The 21187-nt window shown below is 39.1% G+C and overlaps 1 protein-coding gene across 2 annotated transcripts in view; it reads right to left on the bottom strand.

Moving 5' to 3' along the window:
- Positions 1–227: 227 nt before the first annotated feature.
- VPS36 (vacuolar protein sorting 36 homolog (S. cerevisiae)) overlaps positions 228–21187 on the bottom strand; it is a 35134-nt gene continuing 14174 nt past the window's right edge. For both annotated transcript variants that reach the window (XM_006879522.1, XM_006879523.1), the window contains exons 2-14: positions 20567–20635; positions 19865–19935; positions 17735–17849; positions 16173–16262; positions 14293–14379; positions 6203–6235; positions 6010–6087; positions 5226–5360; positions 3576–3641; positions 2964–3028; positions 2225–2309; positions 405–481; positions 228–321 (exon numbers count right to left, since the gene is read on the bottom strand). In XM_006879522.1, coding sequence (XP_006879584.1) covers positions 228–321; positions 405–481; positions 2225–2309; positions 2964–3028; positions 3576–3641; positions 5226–5360; positions 6010–6087; positions 6203–6235; positions 14293–14379; positions 16173–16262; positions 17735–17849; positions 19865–19935; positions 20567–20635 — 1065 coding nt within the window. The remainder of the gene's footprint in view (positions 322–404; positions 482–2224; positions 2310–2963; positions 3029–3575; positions 3642–5225; positions 5361–6009; positions 6088–6202; positions 6236–14292; positions 14380–16172; positions 16263–17734; positions 17850–19864; positions 19936–20566; positions 20636–21187) is intronic.

The following is a 21187-nucleotide window of genomic DNA, read 5'->3' as shown; positions in this document are numbered from 1 at the left end:
ATTTGAAGTTAAATATGGTCTGTAGACAACATGATCTTAAATCCACACTGACATTACTTTTCCTGTGTTTCTCCAGATTTAACCTACGTAAGAGTCCCGGAACCCTAATTAAATAGTAAAATCCCAGTAAGTTCCAAGTTGATCAGTGTTTATCTTTCAGCTCAGTTATCATATAACTGCTATATGATGTAAATGTATGAATGGGAAGAATTTCAAGTACAAAATGCTTAGCTCTGTGTCATAAATAAATTTGGATAAAACCGCAAGCCTTCCACGGAGTCATCTCGGCAAAGGTGGCCCATCTTCTCTGCAAGAAGCAACCTAGGCACAAAGGAGGGAGAAAAGGTCACAATGACCGGCCACTCGGAAGCATAAACACAAGTGGTAACCAAGGCCCTCCTTACCTTTCTTTGGCAAGAAGGACAGACATTCCCACAAGCTTGGCAAACTCCTCTGATGTTAAGGATCCTTTTTCTGAAACCTAACAGCAGCAGAAAAAAGTGATGATTGAAGGACATGTGGGTGCATCTACCCTAGAGGACATCTACCAGTATGTGTACAAAATAATTTTCTGAAATTGGTACTAAAATCCAAAGAAAATTCAAGATTGAAATAAATCTTCTTCACTAATGTTTAAATTCTATTAAAATTTGAAAGATCCAGAAAAAAATAAGCTGTTGTTGGTGTGTGCCATATAGTGAGAACTAACCCACAGCAGACCCTCTGGCAGGTTTTCAGAGGCAGTTTTAATCGGACGGGAGGAGACTGCCCATCCTTCTCCCACATAGCAGCTGGTGGATTTGAACTGTGTGCCTTCAAGACTGCAGCACAGCTTCTTGCCACCAGGCTACCAGAGCTCTCTCCAGAACAAATATCTTAAGAGGCTAAAATATCAAAGCCTTTTAAAATGTTTCAAATTAGGGGAGCTCTGGTGGCCTAGTGGTAAGCAGCTACAACTACAATCCCAGAGGCACATGGTTCGAAGCCACCAGATGCTCTGCTGGGGAAGGAGGGACAATCTCCTCCTGTACCAGTCAGATCTGATTTGACGGTACACTCACACAAAAAATAATAAAAAAAAAAAGAAAATGTTTCAAATTGTACTAGAAATCCACTGCCATTAAGGCAAATACAACTCTCAGCAACCTTACAGGACAGAGCAGAACTGCCCTGCAGGGTTTCGGACGCTGAAAATCTTTCTCATGGAGCAACTAGTGAATTTGAATCAATAACCTTTCAGTTAGCACTCTGCAGCACTTTAGCCACCTCTTCACCAGGATTCCTAACAATTTATTGTTGTTGTGTACTGTCGAGTCAGAACCAACTGACAAAGGACTCTCTGGTGGGTTTTCAGAGGCAGTTAATTCTACAGGAGCATATAGTTACAGATAGTTAGAAACAGTTAGAAACACCTGAGTTTTTTCCACCTAGTCTAGTATAAAATCAGAAGGACAATAAACGCAAGTTATTCAAATGATCTAGAGACTTATAAAGGCAGTAAAACTTCCAAGAATCCTAATGAGTAATGTCAGCAGGTGTGCCAATAAAAAGTTGTTTTTCATATGTTTTTATAAACAACTATGTCATAAAAATAATCTGCAATGCTTTATAATGCTAACATGTAGTGAAGTTTTCTTAAAAGAAAAAGTTTGATTATGTCTAATATTGATTTGAAAAGTTAAAAATCTGTTCTCAACACGAAGCTTCATGTCTCATTATTTACATTTGCAGAGGATGTGGCAGGTCAGGGCCATGTTTCTCTCTGTTATACCTAAGGTGTCCACAAGTCAGAACCAATTTCACAGCTACTCGTAAGAGCTCTGGAGGCAGAGTCCAATGCGTGCTGTGCTGCTAATCAAAAGGCCTCATGTCTCTGGAGGTTCAAATCCACCAGCGGCACTGAAGGAGAAGGAGAGTCAGTCTTCTCCTCTTATTTGTACCCTGGAAACAACTACATTGAAAATATATAAATCATGAGTTTGAGTTAAGTAACAATGTCAGTAAGTTTTTTATAATAAAATATTTAAAACAATAATGTTTCAAAAGAGCTTCCAAATATAATTATTTTGATGAATATTTACTAATAGCGAATTATAAACCATTTTTAACTAATTATATAAGCACTCTTTTGCGTGAAATGAAAATCCAAAGGAAATCCTTGGGTTGCTAAGCATTCAAGTCCTTCTTGGGAGCTCGGCTGACTGGGACAAAGGCGCTCACATACCGTCTCCAGGGCCGAGGCCACCATTTCCTCTTCCTTGTGGGACTGAAGCTCAATGACCATGACACCACTGTCAAAAACTCGGAGCCTGAAAGGCAGACGGGAGAGCGAGCGATGAAACAGCCGCTGGCTGGCTCTGTCCTGTAGGGTGGACATGACCTGGAACGGCCTCAATGGTCACAGCTGATAGAGCCGGTGACACAACTGACTGCTAGGGGAAGCAAATACTTTCACTTTCTCTTACGCCCAGATGTGGAAGAAAATAATTAACACAAATATTTAAATCTTAACAACTAAGAGCAATTATGGCCTAATTTAAAAACACATGAGTAAGTAGTCTAATTAAGGCGTCCAAATGCTGCACAAAGCACGTCTGGTTACTTTTTGCCCCCGAGGATAAGGAGAGTCTAACTCCCAGTTGAACATTCCCAAGTCTCCTGACGCTGACGATGAAATGTGTAAAGGACGAGGGGCTGATTATTCTGACCTCACATTCCCATCTCACTGTCTCAGTCAGCCATGTCTGACTACCAATGCCCAATGGGCTCTGAGAGCAATGGAAGCCAGAACAACAGGGCCAGGTGACGACACACAGAATAACAGAACGACAGTCTGTGGGTTCACCACCCAGGACAGCAAATCTGGGGGCGCTTTTCTATCCTGAACGGATCATGACAGCAGCTGGAGCCTCTTGTGAGGGTTCCCTTACCTGAGAGGTAATTTCAAGTGAAGGTTCCCTTACCTGAGAGGTAATTTCAGCGCATCCAGCATTTTGCATGCGTTCACCAAATCTTCCGGTGAGAGCAACTATTGGGGAGAAAATTCAGTTTACACTGCAATTTAATAAACTGATGCTATAAAATTATAATGATTACCAAACAGAGAGGAAATAAAAACACTACCATCTACCAAAGGAGGTTAAGTGGTTTAGTCACCACAAGGTAAAGAAGAGTAAGAAAGGAGCAAACTATTCCCGTTGTGCAATGAGTTGTACCATCAACTCAAAGGTAGTTCAAATCTACCACAGGAAAAGACTAGTGATTATCTCCCATACAATTTACAGCCTCTTGTTGCAGGCTCTGAGTCAGTTCTGACAGGACAGCAAGGAGTGTGAGCGAGCTAAGAATCTCAGGGAGTCAAGAAAGCGGTTCCGGATCACTCCGCAACCCACTGGCAAAGCTAGGAACAGAATCGGCCGCTTGCACCCAAGGGCAGCGTTGCTGCACTGCACCGCACTGCTTCTCAAAATAACCTTGATATCCACGCTCCTTCCTCAAACTGTGCTTACTGCAGGGTAATCAGTATTATAGCAAGAATGTCTAAGTAAAAGAATATCTCAATGTTCTATTCTTACTTCCATTCCTCGAGCACGGTTAACTAAGCAGTACACCTCTGTAAGTGACATTATTCCCCCTCGTTCCTGTCAAAAGGAAAAGAAAAAGAATTCTGTTACCATTCCTTCTTTTTAAGCTGAGGATCTCAGAGAGGTTAAGTAAGCATTTCTTACCAGATTTCAGAACATTATGTTTTGAAAACCAACATCTATATACAAGGAAACATATGCAGATGACATGAGAGATTTCAAAAGCAGTGTTTAACATCATTATTATTGTCCTTATTATTGTCTTAACATTTAAATGATCACAATGAAAAGAGGAGCTTCATACCAACCTTCTAGTGTATTTATAATTTTTAAGTTATTCAAGTTAATAAATGAAGAAGAAACTACAAACTTAAATAAAAATAGTAGCATTTGTAGCCACAAAAGAAATGATTAATCTAGGTAAAGCTTGACATCACCATACGCATCAAGAAAGACCACCTCTTACAAATTAATTAACAGGAGTGTGTCCTATGAAAGAGAGGAAGACCCTCAACCAGGTGGACTGACACAGTGACTGCAGCGATGGCTTGAGTGTGTCAGATACTGTGAGGCTGGCACAGGACACGTCAGGGTTCAGATCTATTGTTCACAGGGTTGCTGTAAGTCGTACTTGGCTCAACAGCACCTAACAACAACAACGTGTCCTGATCTGAACCAACCAACCATATGAGAAAATGTGAAATTACTTTTTGTTGTTGTTGTTGTTATGTGCCGTCGAGTCGCTTGCGACTCATAGCGACTCTATGTACAACAGCTCTAAACTCTGCTCTGTCCTGTGCCAATCTCATTGCCTCCGACACACTTTAGGTACGAAAATGAATTTATAGCTATATTTGAGGGAATCTTTACCTTTCATAATTATACTTAAATATTTACAAATGAAGTGAGGTTGTTTCTCTGTATATATATGTATGTGTGTATAAAAGTATATTTTATTCTTGAAATTAAGAAATAATTAAAAACTTACTATGTGACAGAGTTCAGAAATTATAGCTACTTAAAATAGGAGCTGAAAATAATCTAGATTACTAGCAAAAAAACAACAACAAAAAATCATTAATAAATACATCAAAATAACGTAAAAACCTGACTAAGGTGGACCTGATACAGGCCATGGTCTTCACAATTATGTGCTATGCATCAGAAAGCTGGTCAATGACTAGGGATGACAGAAGGAGAGTTGATGCCTTTGAGGTGGAGAAGAGTACTGAATATACCTTGGGCTGCTAGGAGAACAAACAGGTTGGTCCAGGAGAGAGTGAAGCCAGGCATCTCCTTGGAGGCAAGGATTCTGAAGCTCCGTCTGACATATTTCGGGCATGGAGGGATCAGTCCTTGGAGAGGGACATCATGCTTGGAAAAGTGGAGGGACAGCGCAAGAGAGGAAGACCCTTGATGGGATGGATTGACTCAATGACTGTGGTAATGGGGGTAGGTGTGTCAGAGACAATAAGGCTCAGGACAGAGCAGGGTTCAGAGCTGTTGTCATAGGGTCACTATGAGTCACAGGTGACTTGACAGCACATAACAAGAAGAAAAACTAGCATCCACTATGAAAGTTGTGCTTTTGTTAACATTTCTGATAACATTCATTTTCAAACATTTAGGTTTGGTCCTTACCTCTAAAGGCACCTGCAGTATTCCAACCAACTGTTTGGCCAGCTGCATGTGGTACTGGGTGCCTGAGCCGTAGGTCTCCCTGGTAACGGGGTTAGCTATCCCCATGCTCAACAAGTAGGATTTAAACCTGATGGTCTATGAGATAGGAGAGAACGCACAAAGAGACTATGAAGAATCAGTGCTCCCTCTTCCAACAGTTCTAATCCTTCCATCAAAGCTTTAATTCTACCTCATATTTCTACAGACTCACTTTTCCTACTGTATTTCTATGCTATGAACTCTAATAAAGCAGAATTCTAGTAGCTCCTTGCATAAATCTAATTATTATTCTTCTATTATCTTGGCATCTCATACTCCACTTCCCTTACAAGTTTTGATGCCAGAGATTTAGATAACAATTATGCTACATTTAATGCCAGCCAAATGATGCAATTTAAAATCTACAAAAGGGATGGACAAAAAGGCTGTGATCAGACTGTAAACAAATTTAATAAAAGACAAAAGGTATGGGTGTATAGAAAACAGCTACCTTTTTCCCCTTTCACTACAGGTTTTCTGTATTTCACAAGAAAGTGATAAATTAATCCCACCAGACCTTAAAAAAGTTATTACGGATGACACTGTCTTTAGCACTTTAATTTATCCTCAAGTCTTAAAGGAAAAAAAACCTCTCTATTAAGGATGAAAACTAGTAAACCACCAGAACATCACTGCGCTATTTATATAATCTAGTTTCTCCTTTTAAAGTGTACTTTCTCAGACCTTAACAAAGTCAAGTATTTACCTCATCTTCTGTGATGTCACCTTGTTTGTCTTTTATTTTATTAGCAATTGATTTTGATAACTCTACCATCTCCTTAGCCTGTCAAGAAAAAAACAAAGACCTCTTTTAGAAATGTTTTCAGAGTCAGTTAAGAAAATGTATTTTCAAAACTGCATAATTTGGATGCCTTTAACAGTGTAAAGAATGTATATACCTTGATCATGAGCTTGCTGAGGTCTTCAAAGGCCTGCAATGAGAAATTTTTGCTAAAATCAAACTTAAAGATTAAAAGGTTTTAAAGCAATCGAGTATTCTGTTTTATTCCATACAATAAAAACATTTGTGACATTTTTCTTAAATAGTACTTTTTCTTACACAAATATTTATCCATGTATGTAGTGGTATTATTATTATTGCTGTTAGGTGCTATAAGTGGACTATGTAACTCCACACCACACAAGGTTTTCTAAGCTTTATGGGAATGATTACCAGGTCTTTCACCCGTGAACAGCTGGTGGGCTCAAATAAACAAAATAAACTGTTTATTGTTTCGTAGCCTATCTTTTAATCATTCTGCCCCCAAGATTGCTAACCCTTTGCTGTGGAGCCACTTGTAGATTCGAACCTCCAATCCAAGTCATAAAATCCACCTTATTCTAGTAACGCATTTTCCAAAACAAAACTGTGAAGCAAAACACTAGACATTTTCCAAGAGAAAAAAGTCCCTATTGGCCAAACAAATAAAAGGTAATTATCACTAATAGTTGAAAAATATTATTTACTGTTCTTTGACACAAGTGAGAGATGTGATGTTAATTTTCCCCCAACTCATTTCCTGACAGGAGGCCAGGAATCAAAGGCCTTGCACAGCTTTCCTGGCTCAAAGGGCAACTCCCGGCTGTGAGGCTGCTCCGGGGGCACAGCTCTGGCTTCACAGTGGCAGTGGAAGTGAGTTAACTGAATAACAACACACCAGACTCATGTGTAAGTTCTCTTTCTTAATAAACTTTCTTCTGTTTTTAACTTGGACCTCTGGTGGCTTAGTGGTAAAGAACTGCGATACCAGCATAAAGGTACAAGGTTTGACTCTACTAGCTGCTATACGGGAGAAAGATGTTACAGCCTCATCAAAAACTGCTGGAGGGTCAGCTATGAGTCGGTTCTGACTCAACAGTACACAACAACAAAAATGTAAGTGTGTGCAACCCAGGTGCTCCTTGAGGGCAAAGATGGTGAAACTTCATCTCACAGGCTCTAGTCAGGCTGTCAGGAGGGCCCAGTATTTGAGACAGAGAAAGAGAGAAAGACGCTCAGTAAGACGGACTGACACCGTTAACGCTTAACAGTGGGCGAGAGCAGATCAGAGAGGCTGAGGATAGTGCCGGGTAGGACAGGGCTCAGATCTGTGGTTCTTTGGATCACTCTCAGTAGCAGTCAACTCAGTGGCATCTAACAACTACAACAGCAATATACTTGTAGCTTTGTAAACAGTGAATGTCCCAAAAGGAAAGTACTGACACTATAAAAAAATGAAAAATAAAACTCATCAGCTAATTACTACAGTGACTAGCCACTTCAAAGGCCTCTTCAAATTTAATCAGACTTTGTCAAATTTATTATAAATACAGGTCAAAGAAATCGAATAATATTTTGCATCGTGAAAGTGAGAATCTAAGCGCTCAAGGTCTGTGCTTTAGCTTTTCGATGGACACGTGCAAACTGTCTTATGTCGAGATTATGAAATACAGATGTTCTTTTTATAAATTAAATACCTTGTCATTAACTGAAAAATTTTTCCGTCTACTTAATAGTGGCCGACAGGCTTTGGTCCACTTATTATGCCCATCTTAGCCACACACAGGAACATATCCCCATGTGCAAAAGGCATTTGCTGAGAGAAGTGTTGTCTGAGGTTCCTGTGGCCCACTCACTAGGGCCAATGCTGAAAACAAAGGGGAATGTGCACACACCTAACAGGAATTTCCTCAGATAAACAAAAGGCTGAAAGGCAGGATTCTTATCAGCAGCACACAGCAGATGCAGGAAACCTTTTGTGGGAAACCTCGGACACCGGCTCTCAACCTCTGTCAGTGCTAACATTCAAACTGGGGGCCCACCTGCTTCTCCAAGCTCAGGCACACAGACATTCCACCTACTTGAACTCTCACATTCACGATACAAAACATTAGATTTCGTTTACCTGTCCAAAGAAAACTAATCAGACAACACTTTAAAAATGCCTGTGGTAAATCACTGTATTCACTGCAATATGTCATAAAAAATATGCTAAGAATGACTCTAAGGGGATACATAAATGAGCCCTTATATTTTAGTATCGTAAGGATCGATGAAGAGCTCTGGTGTATTCCGTGGGGTCTTATGGTGCTAAGTCAAAGGCTACAGGTTTCTGGCAGTTTGGATCCACCAGTGGCTCCTCAAGAGAAAGACGGGCAGTGTCCTCCCCATAAGATTTACAGGCTCAGAAATCCCCTAGAGGGTCGCCAGGAGTCAGAACCCTTAGCAGTGAGTGAGTGAGTCAAAGATCTATAAAGCATTGTAAGTAATTACAAAACACACACAAAAGCATCCTCCCTGTTATCGCTCTTATTTTGATATTTGGGATGAGTCAACGGTAGCAAAAATGGAGACAATATCTATCTACACTGAAATATATATATTATAGGTGCACTAATGCACTAAGCCATTCATTACTTTTCTGCCAGTTCTTAAAACCTTCTAGCCCTTTGTCATGCCCATAGTCAAATTTCCACTTCAATGGCTGAGAAAAATAGCATTTTTTTCCTATTATCTTAGGCCAATTTATAGTCTTCATATTGACTTTCTGTCATTGCTTTGTTACCAGCTTCAGTGAAATATTAAAGGGAGCTCTGGTGGCCTAGTGGGTAAAGAGTTGTGCTGCTAACCCAAAGGTGTGTGGTTCTAATCTGCCAGGTGCTCCATGAAACAAAGACAGGCAATCTCTTCCTGTGTGATTTACAATCTTTGAAAACCCACTGAGGGGTCAGCTATGAGTGAGCTCCAATCTAACAGCACACAAACGCAACAACAAACATTAAAGAAGTCCTGCTGGTGTAATACATAACGTACTATGCTGTAACCAAATGTCAGAAGTTTCAATCCGCCAGCTACTCCACACAGCAAAGGTGGGCAGTCTCATAAAAATTCAGTTTCAGAAATGACTTTGAGTCAGAACAGACTTGACAGAAGTAGGTAAATATAAACTTATTCTTAATATTTTTAATCTTTTTATTATGCAGATCCCCCCTTCCCTCCACTGACATTATGTTTCATACAATCATTCCCATACATTGTGTTTTATAAAAGTAAATCACTACTGGACTATGCCTGCTATTATTTTGTCTTTTCGGGACCCTGCCGGATCTTTCCATTTCCTTTACCCTCTCCCTCCACCCACTACCTTCTTAAATTCTTGTTTTCCTACTCTTGATCTAGGCCTTTTCAATCCCACGGTCACCTACTCCTTTAGGCCTTAACTTCGATGACTTCTGTGAACAAGTGTTCCCCAACTCCCAAAGGAAGTTAGAGGCATTTCACGTCCCCAGGGGACCCTGTGTTTCCCAAATGTGACACTTCTCATGTAGGGAATGCCTCTCTGTGACAGGTCTGTCACCACAGCACCCACAGCATCTGTGTGGGCTTGTGACAAGGCAGAGCAGAGCACATGGACTAGCTGCTGAATGAACCATCCACCTGAGCATTACAGCACAGAGCTTGGAGAGCTTCCACTTTCTCAAGCACTTTCATGAAAAACAGACTGAAATGGAATACTATGTATCATAAATAAGGGGGGGGGAAATAAGAAAAACACTTTTTTGACTGGGACACTTGGCAGAACACCAACATAGATAAAGACAGGCAAAACTACACTGCAAAACTAAAAACTAGTGAGACAACATATACTACAAATCTCAGCTGAAAGGCACAAAACCCCAAGATTTCTTCTTCTTCTTCCTGAATTGGAACTAACTCCTGCACCACCAGGGTTCTCTAAGATATAAACAGGCAGGGACAAACCCCTAAAAGACACAAGGTCTACAAGATAGCAGGGTCTGGGCGAGGCAAAGGAAAAAAAAAAGAAGCGGCAAGGTCATGACAGATCTGAGAATAAGAGAAGCCCAAACAGCCAGCAGGTACTCAATAGGAAAAGCAGTAGCACACAAAACTCGGCTCTGCTCCTTCCAGTACTAGACAAGGGTGACCTTCAGTCAGGAGGAAGCAGTCCAGCCTCCATGAACTCTCAAAACCGACCATCCTTCCCAAGCCAAAAACCCATTCTGAAGAGAAACTACAGAAAAATGGAAAAAGTGAGTAAGGTAATGATACTTTTAAAAAAGGAAAAAGAAGAATCAGGGGGAAATGGAGGATAGGAAAAGAGTTAGGAACAACAGAATGACACTTCCCATCTTTTCCCTTTTTATAACACAGCTTGAGAGCCTTGTAAGTAAGCAAAACTATTCTGAACGAGACCTCTACGTTTAAGAAAACTCATTTCACAGAATAGCAACAGCAAAGCATCACAAAGTTCCTATGGGAGGCAATAAGCTACCCACTATAAAGTACACAATGAGGACATCGCACAGATCAGATCAGACTTTCCTGGTCTTAACACAGAAATGTTATTTCTATGTTAAGAATATGATGTTGCTGTTGATGATGACTGTCATCGAGTTGAGTACTACTCACAGTGACCCTATGAACAAAAGGCCTAAAGCTCTTCTGTAACTATCGTTGTTTCTCCAAATTCATGGAGTTTCCAGAGGAATATGGTTTAGGAAGTGGATATCACTCCTGCTTCCAAACCTGTCTTAAACTGGGAACTTCACCAAACACTGTCCACCATGTGCAGTCATTATGGCATTTGACCCACAATGGCGCAAGGTTCAGCATTACAGCAAACCCAGATTACCTCAGTGCAACAAATTAACAGAGGAGTGATGTACAACTGAGAAGAATGTTCCTTCAGGGAAGCTCTGGTGGCTTAGTGGCAAGGAGCTGCAACTACAATCCTAGAGGCGCAAGGTTCAAATCCACCAGATGCTCTGCCGGGGAAGGAGGGACAATCTCCTCCTGTACCAAGTCAGATCTGATTTGACGGTACACGCACACACACAAAAAAAATTTAAAAAAAAAAAGTTCCTTCAAAATAAAATAACACTAGACACTCGAACCCAACCAACTTTTAAATACAAGGGTGTGATGTATGTAGATATGCGTGTGTGTGTATGTATACACATATAACAAAAGGCCTGAAGCCTTTCTGTAACTATTATCATTTCTCCAAGTTCATAGAGTATACATAAAAGGTAAATATAAATAACAAGTCAGGTGACAGAATTCATGAAAGAATCTTAAAAGAAAGGGAAAAAAATCATTTCTGAAATAAAGACGATACTAGACAGAATACAAGTGAAAAAGGAACAATGAGAAACAGATCATGAAAAAGAGGGAAATATTATCAAGAAAATGTCAAGTAAAAAAGATTTCAAGGCAGTCACAAATAGAAAAGACAGGCAAAGCTGCAAAATACAGCTAGTAAGAAAATGAAAACCAAAGGAATTATTGAAAATTATAATACAGAAAAATTCCCCTAAATTTTTTAAAAATCCTTTTAAAAACAATGTATTGAAGACGGACAGTATGTACCTAAGAATAACACCCAGAATAACTTACAAACACATTCTGCTAAAATTATTGACCTTTAAAGAAAAAAAAAAGCGTGTGTGTGGGGGGGAATCCTTTGGGAACCTAAATAAAAACATAAAGTCTGAGGGGAAAATGGGATCAGCACCCTCTAAGAGGACCACCTGATGCCAAAGAGGCAGTGAGGGGTGGCGGGAAAGATTTGGTCAAGGATTCTAAATGCAGCAAAAACTGAGTTTCATGTAAAGAAACACAAACCTGTCAATGTCAGAGCTCCAGAATAATTCTTCCCTTGAGCACGTTCTCAAAAATGTACTCGAGAACAAGCTTCAGGCATCCAAAATGACCAAAAGGTTCCAAGGTAAGGCTAAGAGGTGAGTTTTACAGCCCTGCCCAGAACTGCCAGAAGGATTTCCAAATTTGTTAATCACGATGGAAGGCAACCCTGCATCCATTCTCTGCAGAGTGGCTGGTTTGTTTGACTCAGACCTTCTGGGAGCAGACAGGTTAGCTCTTAGCCACTACACCACCAGAGTTCCTTATTAAATATAGGCGAGGTTTCAACTCACTGCATAAGAAGCGTATGAAAAGTCAGTTTGAGCTCATCAGGTGTGTGTTAAATTTAAAAAATAAAACTTGTCCACTAAAAAAACCCCCTCTAGTTCCTGCTGCAAAGGGTTGATTAAACATAAACCTGATGAAGCCTTTGCTTCGAGCTTCCAATTTGTAGGAAATACAGAGCGCTGCGTGTTACAATTGAATTTTATACCCCCAGAATACCCCTTGTGAACGTGACACTGTCTGGGAGAAGGATCTCTCTCTGATGATGCTGTTGGTGACGTTTACACGAGGCCCTATTGTTGTGGGAGAGTCTTAATCCCATCTGGATGGAGTCTTCTACCAAAAATACAGAGACACGGGCATGGTGAAGACACCATGTGAAGACTGAATGCAGAAGTCAGGACAGATAATGGAATAGTTTCTCTCTGACAGTCTTCTAAAGAAATATAAATAGCCAGTACTTTAATTTGGACTTTTACTTTCCAAAACTGTGAGACAACAAATTTCTGTTTTTTAAAGTTTTCCACACGGGAGGATTTTGTTAATTGCAGCTCTTGGAAATAAGGAGGCAAAAGATTCCAGGTGCAACTGGAATCAGGAAAACCTAACCCAGGAGCACTTTCTGGGCTCAAATGCTCTGGGCTATTCAGAAGATAATTTTTAAGAAAAACAAAAAAAAAAAAAGAAAAGAATCTATATGTTAAAACAAACCTGAAACACAAAACTTACAAGACATATTAAAAAGTCCTAAAAAGGAGAGATTTCTGAGTGAAGCTGAGGGTGGGAGAGGTATTGAGGCTGGAGGGTGAAAGGAGCTGATAGGCTCTCTTCACTCCCACATTTTTTTTTTAAAAGGGTAAATTTAAACTATTATGTTTAAAGTTGTATGCTTGGGGTATAAAACTACAAAGAAAAAGAAAGACATGTAACATTTAAGACTGTAGTAAACTTTAGGTACATATGGTATATAAATTTAACAATATGTAATTCAAAATATATATGCACATACTTTTTACAGTGCTTTGAAACTAACTTTGTGCTTTTACCTAATTGATTAAATATAAATTAACATGAAGAGTTTTCCCAGAGATCAAACATAAATCTGATGTCTCTGGACTCTGCAGCTAATTTATGGGAAACACCCAGGGCTGAGTGCCATGTACAAGTATAGCCTGAGTGTAATCAGTAAAACCTGGACCATGCACTTAATAAGTGAAATGACTTTGAGGTTCCTCAAAGCACTGTCTTTACTCTAAAATAGTATGCTCATAATAATTACTTGCAATTTATTTGGTTGATACAGATTTTTTTCAACGTCTCTGAACTGCACTCATCAATGAAATTTTACTTACAAACTATTATCACAAGCTGAAGAATTACTCCATAACATCATTTTATAAAAATGTCAAACTATTTTCATTTAAACATGGAAAACCCAATGATATGCTTAGGACCCAACTCATAAGAGGCTTTCTTAACTATATTTCTTTTCCCTCAATTTCCGTTTTCTCATATATGATCAAACTTCAGAAACATTGTAAAGTCTATCTGTACTCAGGATTGTTCTCAGAGTAGAAGTGGTAGGCTGGGCCATTCATATTGTCTCTTTTGTCTGGTTCCCAAATGATCATCAGTATAAAATTCTATGGTATCTGACCAGTGTTAATAATCAAAGAGTAGCGGGATTTTTTGGTTTTGGTTTTTTTTTTTAAAAATCACCTTATTTAGAGCCAAAATTTCCAAATAATTATGTAGAGGATTTTGAACTCACGGAGTCTTTTCTGAATAAATTCCATGTACACCTGAAATTCACATACAATGTTTTTTTTCTGCCACTACAGAAAACAACTTTGCCTTATTTTTCTTTTAAAAAAAGCTTTGTAGAAAAGACTGTGATTAAATTAAGGTAGAAGAGAATGATAAAATGGAGCTGGAGACCATGCACCTTCAGGCTAATTAAATCTATTCTGAATTACAGAATGATATCAGTCACAGCTACATCAAAAAGAACAAACACACTGGCCACAAAGATGGTGGACCAGGACTTGTGTTAAGAGTTACCTCAGAAATATTTTTGTCAGTTTCTTTTCTTTTTTCTTCTAGTTTCCTTTCAATGCCTACAATTCCTACAGCCCTTATTCTTCCTGGCTGAAAAATAAAAGCAGAAAGTTAAAAAAAAAAGGAAACAAAATCCTTTGTAGTCCACCACAGTGGGTTTTCAATGGTGGGAAAGGACCTACAGAAAACAAAGAAAAACAGCACACAATTACATCTGACTTCCTTTCAAAACATTTCTTACAGAATGGTCTTTAAGCCATTAAAGAAAAAAAAATTAACATACAATAAGTAGCACATCTCTTATTTTAGATATAAATTAGATGTCTATTAATTGTTGCTACTTAGCAAGCTATCACTTACCAGATTTTTAATAGGGTCCCAAATGGGTAAAATCTAGCATTTAAAATTTGGTATTTGACAATATACATGTTCATTTGCACATGTGCACTCCTGCTCATAATTAATTAAGACCTAAAAATCATTGTCCAGAGACAGGCTCTGTTCCTTAAGATGCTACTTTAATTATGAAGAACACAATTAGTGTAATTTTCTATCAGAATCTTCTATTCTGATAAGGAACCATTTATGTTTACCACCAATTGCCTAGAGAACTAAGTTAGATGCTGGAAAAGAAATCTCCAGCTAGGATATTATTTTATTTTATTTCTAGCAAATTCTATAACCAAAGTCTTTTTTTAATTATTTTATTTTAATAATTTTAATGTACATTTACAGAGGTGTTGGATTTCCATTCATTCATTGCTGCACTTCTCTCCCCGCCCAGCCCAGCGCACTGCCCCCCCTCCACTAGTTCACTCCTCTCTTTGAAAAGTAAAAGAAAAACTCCGTCCCTGGTACACAGTCCCCCCCACCGCCCCAAGTACATTCCACTATGCAACCTTAATTGTGGACTCTTGTGATAACCATAATACCCTACCATACATCATTTTTAAATTATTGTCTCCCTCATCTGTTTCAATGCAGAATATACAATTTATCCAGTTTTTCTCAGTCTTACCCCCAACCCGATGACAGCCTCATTCTACAGCAGTGGCACCATGCAGTATTTGTCCTTTTGTGACTAAGATATTTCAATCAGCATAATGCCCTCCAGGCTCACCCATTTTGAATAATATTGCATGAGTTCCTTGTTTTTCAATGCAGCATAGTATTCCATTGTGTGAGTAGACCACAGCTTCTCTATCCATTCGTTTGTTGATGGGCACCTGGGTTGTTTCCAACTCCTTGCTATTGTGAACAAAGCCCTGATAAACATGGGTGTGCCTCTATCTGCTTGGATGTCAGTTATGGTCTCTTGGGGTATATTCCCAGTAGTGGAATTGCTGGGTCAAATGGTATCTCTATTTGCAACTTTTTGAGAAAGCGCCACACCGCCTTCCACAGTGGTTGCACCATTTTACACTCCCACCAACAGTGAATAAGGGTTCCAGTTTCTCCACAACCTTGCCAGCATTTGTTGCTTGCTGTTCTGTTAAATTCTGCTATTCTGACTGGGGTGAGATGATATCTCATAGTTGTTTTGATTTGCATCTCTCTGAGAGCTAGGGATTTCGAACATTTCATGAGCTTGCTGGCCATCTGAATGTCTTCTTTGGTGAAGTGTCTGTTCATATCCTGTGCCCATTTTTCTATTGGATTATTTACCTTTATCTTGTTGTGGTGCTCAAGTATTTTATAAATTCTAGATATAAGTCCCTTATCTGACATGTCATTCCCAAATACTTTTTCCCAGTCTGTGGCTTCCCTTTTTACCCTGTTGGAGAAGTTTTTGGATGTGCAGAGTCTTTTTATCTTAATGAAAATGTAAAAGAAAGCATGGAGTTGAAAATACAGTATGAACAAGCAGTAATAAAAAAAAATACCTGGGGTCCTCTATTTGCTTGGAATGACTGGGAAACGGGCATATTCTCCCATCTTCTCTGTGTCATTTCCTCTGACAAGCGTCTGTAAAACTGTTATGCATACACATTCACATGAAATGAGTCAGGATGTGGCATCCTCACATAAATCATTACATTTCTTTAGTTCAAAGGTCTATGTTCAGTCAGATGAAGCAAGTCTAGGATTCTCAGACACAACAAAAGGAATCCGAGGAAGTTCTTTTCTTGGCTTACACTCAGCACGCAGGAGAGAGAAAAAAAAAGGAAGAAGCCGGCCTTCCATTTAAAGTGAGCTAAACAAATAGGCTAAGTGACAATGAACTAAACAGACTGATCTTAAACAATTCTGCCTGTGTGGATTGTTTTCATTCTATAGTGGAATAAACATGGTATAGTTTATTCATTCCAGGAGGAAGGAAGTCAAGAACAGTTTGTTTACTTAAAATTGGGAGTCTGATATAAAGGCTCAAACCTGCCTACACTCACGGAAATCCAAACCTATTTCCCTCCAGTTCAGGAATGATTTCAGAATTCAAGAATGACTTCTATTTGCTCAGTGCTCCTGTGTGAGGAATACTGGGCAAGGAGCTACAGAGAAAAAAAAGCAAAAATAATTTGTGAAATTTATGAAAAGATAAACATACTTCGACTCGACGGCATTTAACAACACCAACATAGAGAGAGATCGGTTGATCTAGTGAATAGAAAGTGATGCTAACTAGTCAAAAGTGGGAGATTTTAATCTGCGGCCCTCAGACCTGGTTTTAATTGTTTTTGGTGAAACATTCTTCTAAGTCATACAGCACTGGTTGTGCATTTGCTGTATAGAGGTAACTCGTGGTTGCTGTGAAGCTGAACACTGACATTGATGTGTCAAATGAGATAATGGTCACCCAGGGTGGACAGTGTTTGTTGGAGCTCCCTGATTAAAACAAGCTTGGAAGCAGGAATGGAATCCACTTCTGAAACAGCTTGCCTCCAAAAACTATGAACGTGGAAAAAGGATGAAAGCTGTACAAGCATTCAGGTCTTTCGCTCATAGCGTCGCTGTTAGTCCTCTACAACTCGACGGCACTTAACAAAAACAACAAGAAACACACTTAAGAACACTTACGTCTTAAAAATCTTCAAACATTAAAGAAAAAATTAGCATAGAAGTGGTGTCTTTTACCTCATATATTATACATAAATTGTTGTATATCATGGAGTCAAAAACTGCTCCACAGGTGACACTCTGGTGGGTTTTCAGAGTCAGTTAATCACCCAAGAGGAGACTGCCCATACTTCTCCAGCAAAGCAGCTGGTGGATTTGAACCACATGCCTTTGGGACTGCAGTGCAGCTTCTTACCACTAGGCCATCAGAGCTTCTATACCGATGTCTATTCATTTTTGTTCCTCGAAGCTAAGACACAGTGTAACAATTCTCTTGGGATAATATGGCGAAACCCAGCATATTATATGATTCCACTATATTAAGAAGCGACAACACCACAAACGCACACGTACAATCTTCTAGTTCAATTTTACTGCAGCAGAAACTCACCTCAATCTGACCATGTTCTTTGAAGGAGAGTTTGATGTAAGAATTCTTACTGCTCTGGAAGGGACCAGGTTCCTTATTAGCAGGTGCTGGATGGAGATGTACCACTATTTTGGCACTAAACAAAGACCAAATACAATACATTTAATTGCCTTTTTAAAAAAAATATTCATTCTCTTTTTATAAATTTTAATGTATTTCAGGTCATTTTCAAAATTCATATAAAACTCAAGCTCAATTTTACAGCCATCAGGTTGGAAGCAGGTCATAGCTGACCCTCTGGGTTTGTGAGGCTATAAACAACACGGGTTGGTGATGTTGCTGAGAACAACCGAGTCAGGACTGAACCACAGCTGACCTGTTAATCACACAGGAGACTGCCCATCTTTCTTCTGTGTAGCAGCTGGTGGATTCGAACCTCCAGCAAGAAGTAGTCTTTTTGGGTAAGCAGCACAACTAGGCCACTAGAGCGTCTCAAAACCATCTTTTTTAAAATTTTAATAATTTTCAACTTCTTAAAGATTTCTATTTAAACTCACTATAAATAAAAAATATTTCAATTATTAGCTCTATCAAATATACTATGGTTTTAGAATAGGTTGTTGTTATGTGCCTGGTTTTAGAATATAAGTTCAAAATACATTCTCAGCATAGTATGATAATTAGGGGTTTCCATCCACAGAGTAAATTCCTAGAGGTTCCAAGGGGGGCTTATCATTTCTGCCAAAGAATACTATCTGACTCATTTGAAAACAAAATGTCAAAATTTATTTATCTAAAACTGGCCAGCTGACATTTCACTAAAACTCCATCCAAAACCAACATTCTAAGTGTCATTTGTTGGAAAATGTCATTCAATTAGCAGCACGATCTAAAAAGATATCCATGAATAAAAACAATTCCCAAAATTGTTTTTACTTTAGGAACACAAACTATCATTCCCTTTATGAGCCCCGTTAACTTCTATACTTTGAAAAATACTACTTTATTTGTTTGGCTTTATAAATCTGTTTTCCTACCTCCCTCACCCTATTCCCCAACATGTTCATCATAAATCAAACCAAAACAACTCATGAAGTAAAAATATTTTGGATACAAGAGAGCCCTGGTAGCCTAGTGGCAAGAAGCTGCACTGCAATCCCCGAGGTATGTGGTTCGAATCCACCAGATGCTCTGCTGGAGAAGGCGGGGCAATCTCCTCCTATACCAGTCAGATCTGATTTGATGGTACACACACACACAAAATAATAAAATTTTAAAAAATAAAAAAAAAATTGGATACAACTAAGAGCACACTTTTTTATGATTACATTATAGATATGCCATTACTCAATTTTAACTTTCTTTGTGTAGGCCCCTATGTGTGCCCAAATATCAGTGTAAAATTAAAACCATATGTTTTGAACATTCTTGGTGTAAAGAAGTCACATAAGACTACTTCGTTTGCTTCTTTATGGTGGACATCATTAAGAGAGATGCATAAACTCTGCAAGAGAAGCATAGGACTGTTTGAAATAAATCATTAAGTAAAGCAACAAGGCCGAATTAAAAGCAGATACATAATGATTAATCATCCCCATGAAGTAATGTGGCCAGCCAATCAGCAGTAAGGGGATTAAACTCAGATACAAACCCTTAATGAGATCCCAGTCCTAAGCCAATGTAAGAGGAGCTGCCCTGCAGCGTGCCTTGCGTCATCTTTGTCTCATGAGAAATAAAAGGAGAGAGAAGTGAGCAGAGAAGGATCTCAGAATGGCTGTGTCCTTGGACCTGAGTGGTGAACCTCCTCAATTCAGAAGACTGATGCCAAGACACACGAGGTCTCCAAAGAATGCTGAGCCTACAGATGCTAAAAGGGAGCTCCTGGTGCTCTAGTGGTAAGAAGCTGCGCAGCCACACCAAAGGTGCATGGTTCAAATCCACCAGCTGTTCTATGGAAGAAGAATGGGCAATCTCTTTTCATGTGATTTACTGACTCAGAAAAAAACCTGGCTGAAGGTTGGCTATGGCATCAGTTCTGACTTGACCGGTAAGAGCAATACAACAGCACAGCAATAGCGCAGCTTAAGTGAAAGATGATGGCTTGCCTAGAAACATCTTTTAGTTGGCACAGATTATAATCAGCAGACCTACCTCTTCCCAATTCCAGCTGCCTGCTCTTCAATGAACACAATTTGAGAAAGAGGAATGGCCATGCAGCATTCCTAGGAGGAAATTGATAGAAAACAAGATTCATAAGGCTTGTCCAAAATCCTTGGGTTTTGAGTATTCACCAGAGTATGATATAATCAAAAACCTAAACCTACTGCTGTCAAGTTGATTCCAACTTACAGTGACCCTATAAACTGAATGGTCTTGACTCAGTAACTGGGGTAAAGGGGGCAGGTGTATTGGAGATAGCAAGACTGGCTCAGGATAGGGCAGAGTTTAGAACTACTGTACACAGGGTTGCTATGAGTTGCAGGCAACTTGACGGCATATTAACAACAACAACATAAATAATGGAAGAATTATTCTTGTTACAAGTGGAATATTGAGATATAGAGTAGGTTTGACTTGTGATTACAAAACAAAGTCATAATGACCTTACTGAAGACATGTGCTTGTCCCCAAATGAGGGACAACACCCTACATCTTCCACCAGCATGCCATCCACCTATGTTACACGACACCCTAACGCCTCTCCCTGCTCTCTACTGGGAAAGGTCATATGAAATATACACTCTTCACAATCTGAAAACACACTTACTACATCAATTTACAGTTATGCTATAAAGGGGAGGGGGAACACATCAGTAATTTAAAACCAAGAACAGACGCAAAGACTTGGCTTACATGATTCCTCTGATCTCTCCAAATCAGTCGATGTGTACTAAGAAGAAGGGTCCCAGCATCAAATTTGATCTAGAAAGATAAGATCATAACAAAGCATTAGTAACAGGTTCCTCAAAGCTGTCCAGATGTTCCTGTGACCTCTATGATAATAGTGTTCTAAAAAATACTAACTTCTCAGACAAATTAACATTTTAGACTTAAGATTATCACAAATGAGAGAGAGCACAACGCTCTTTACAAGTATAAACTATACATACAGTTTTGACAGATTCAGGGACAAGTTGTAAATAAACCACATGTGTAATAACAGGGTGACCATTGTAAATTATTATAGATTGTTAACAGGGAACTCATGTAGAAGCTAAAAAGACTGACGTATAGCTTTATGGACTATCAGAATTCAAAGACAAAGTTAGAAAAAAATCACTTCATATATAATGAAATAGTGAACACTGGTGGCTTAGTGGTGAGGAGTTGCATGGCCAACCCAAAGGTCCGTGGTTCAAATCCACGAGCTGCTTTGAAGGAGAAAGACAATCTTTTCTTACACAATTTACTGCCTCTGAAAACACACAGGAGGATCAGCTAAGAGTTGGTTCCAACTTAACAGTACACAACAAC

Source organism: Elephantulus edwardii, unplaced genomic scaffold, assembly GCF_000299155.1.
Source record: "Elephantulus edwardii isolate Elephantulus edwardi_28Jun2011 unplaced genomic scaffold, EleEdw1.0 scaffold00004, whole genome shotgun sequence".
Lineage (NCBI taxonomy): Eukaryota > Metazoa > Chordata > Mammalia > Macroscelidea > Macroscelididae > Elephantulus > Elephantulus edwardii.
The sequence above is the reverse complement of the archived record's forward strand: the minus strand, read 5'-3'. Positions and strand labels throughout refer to the sequence as shown.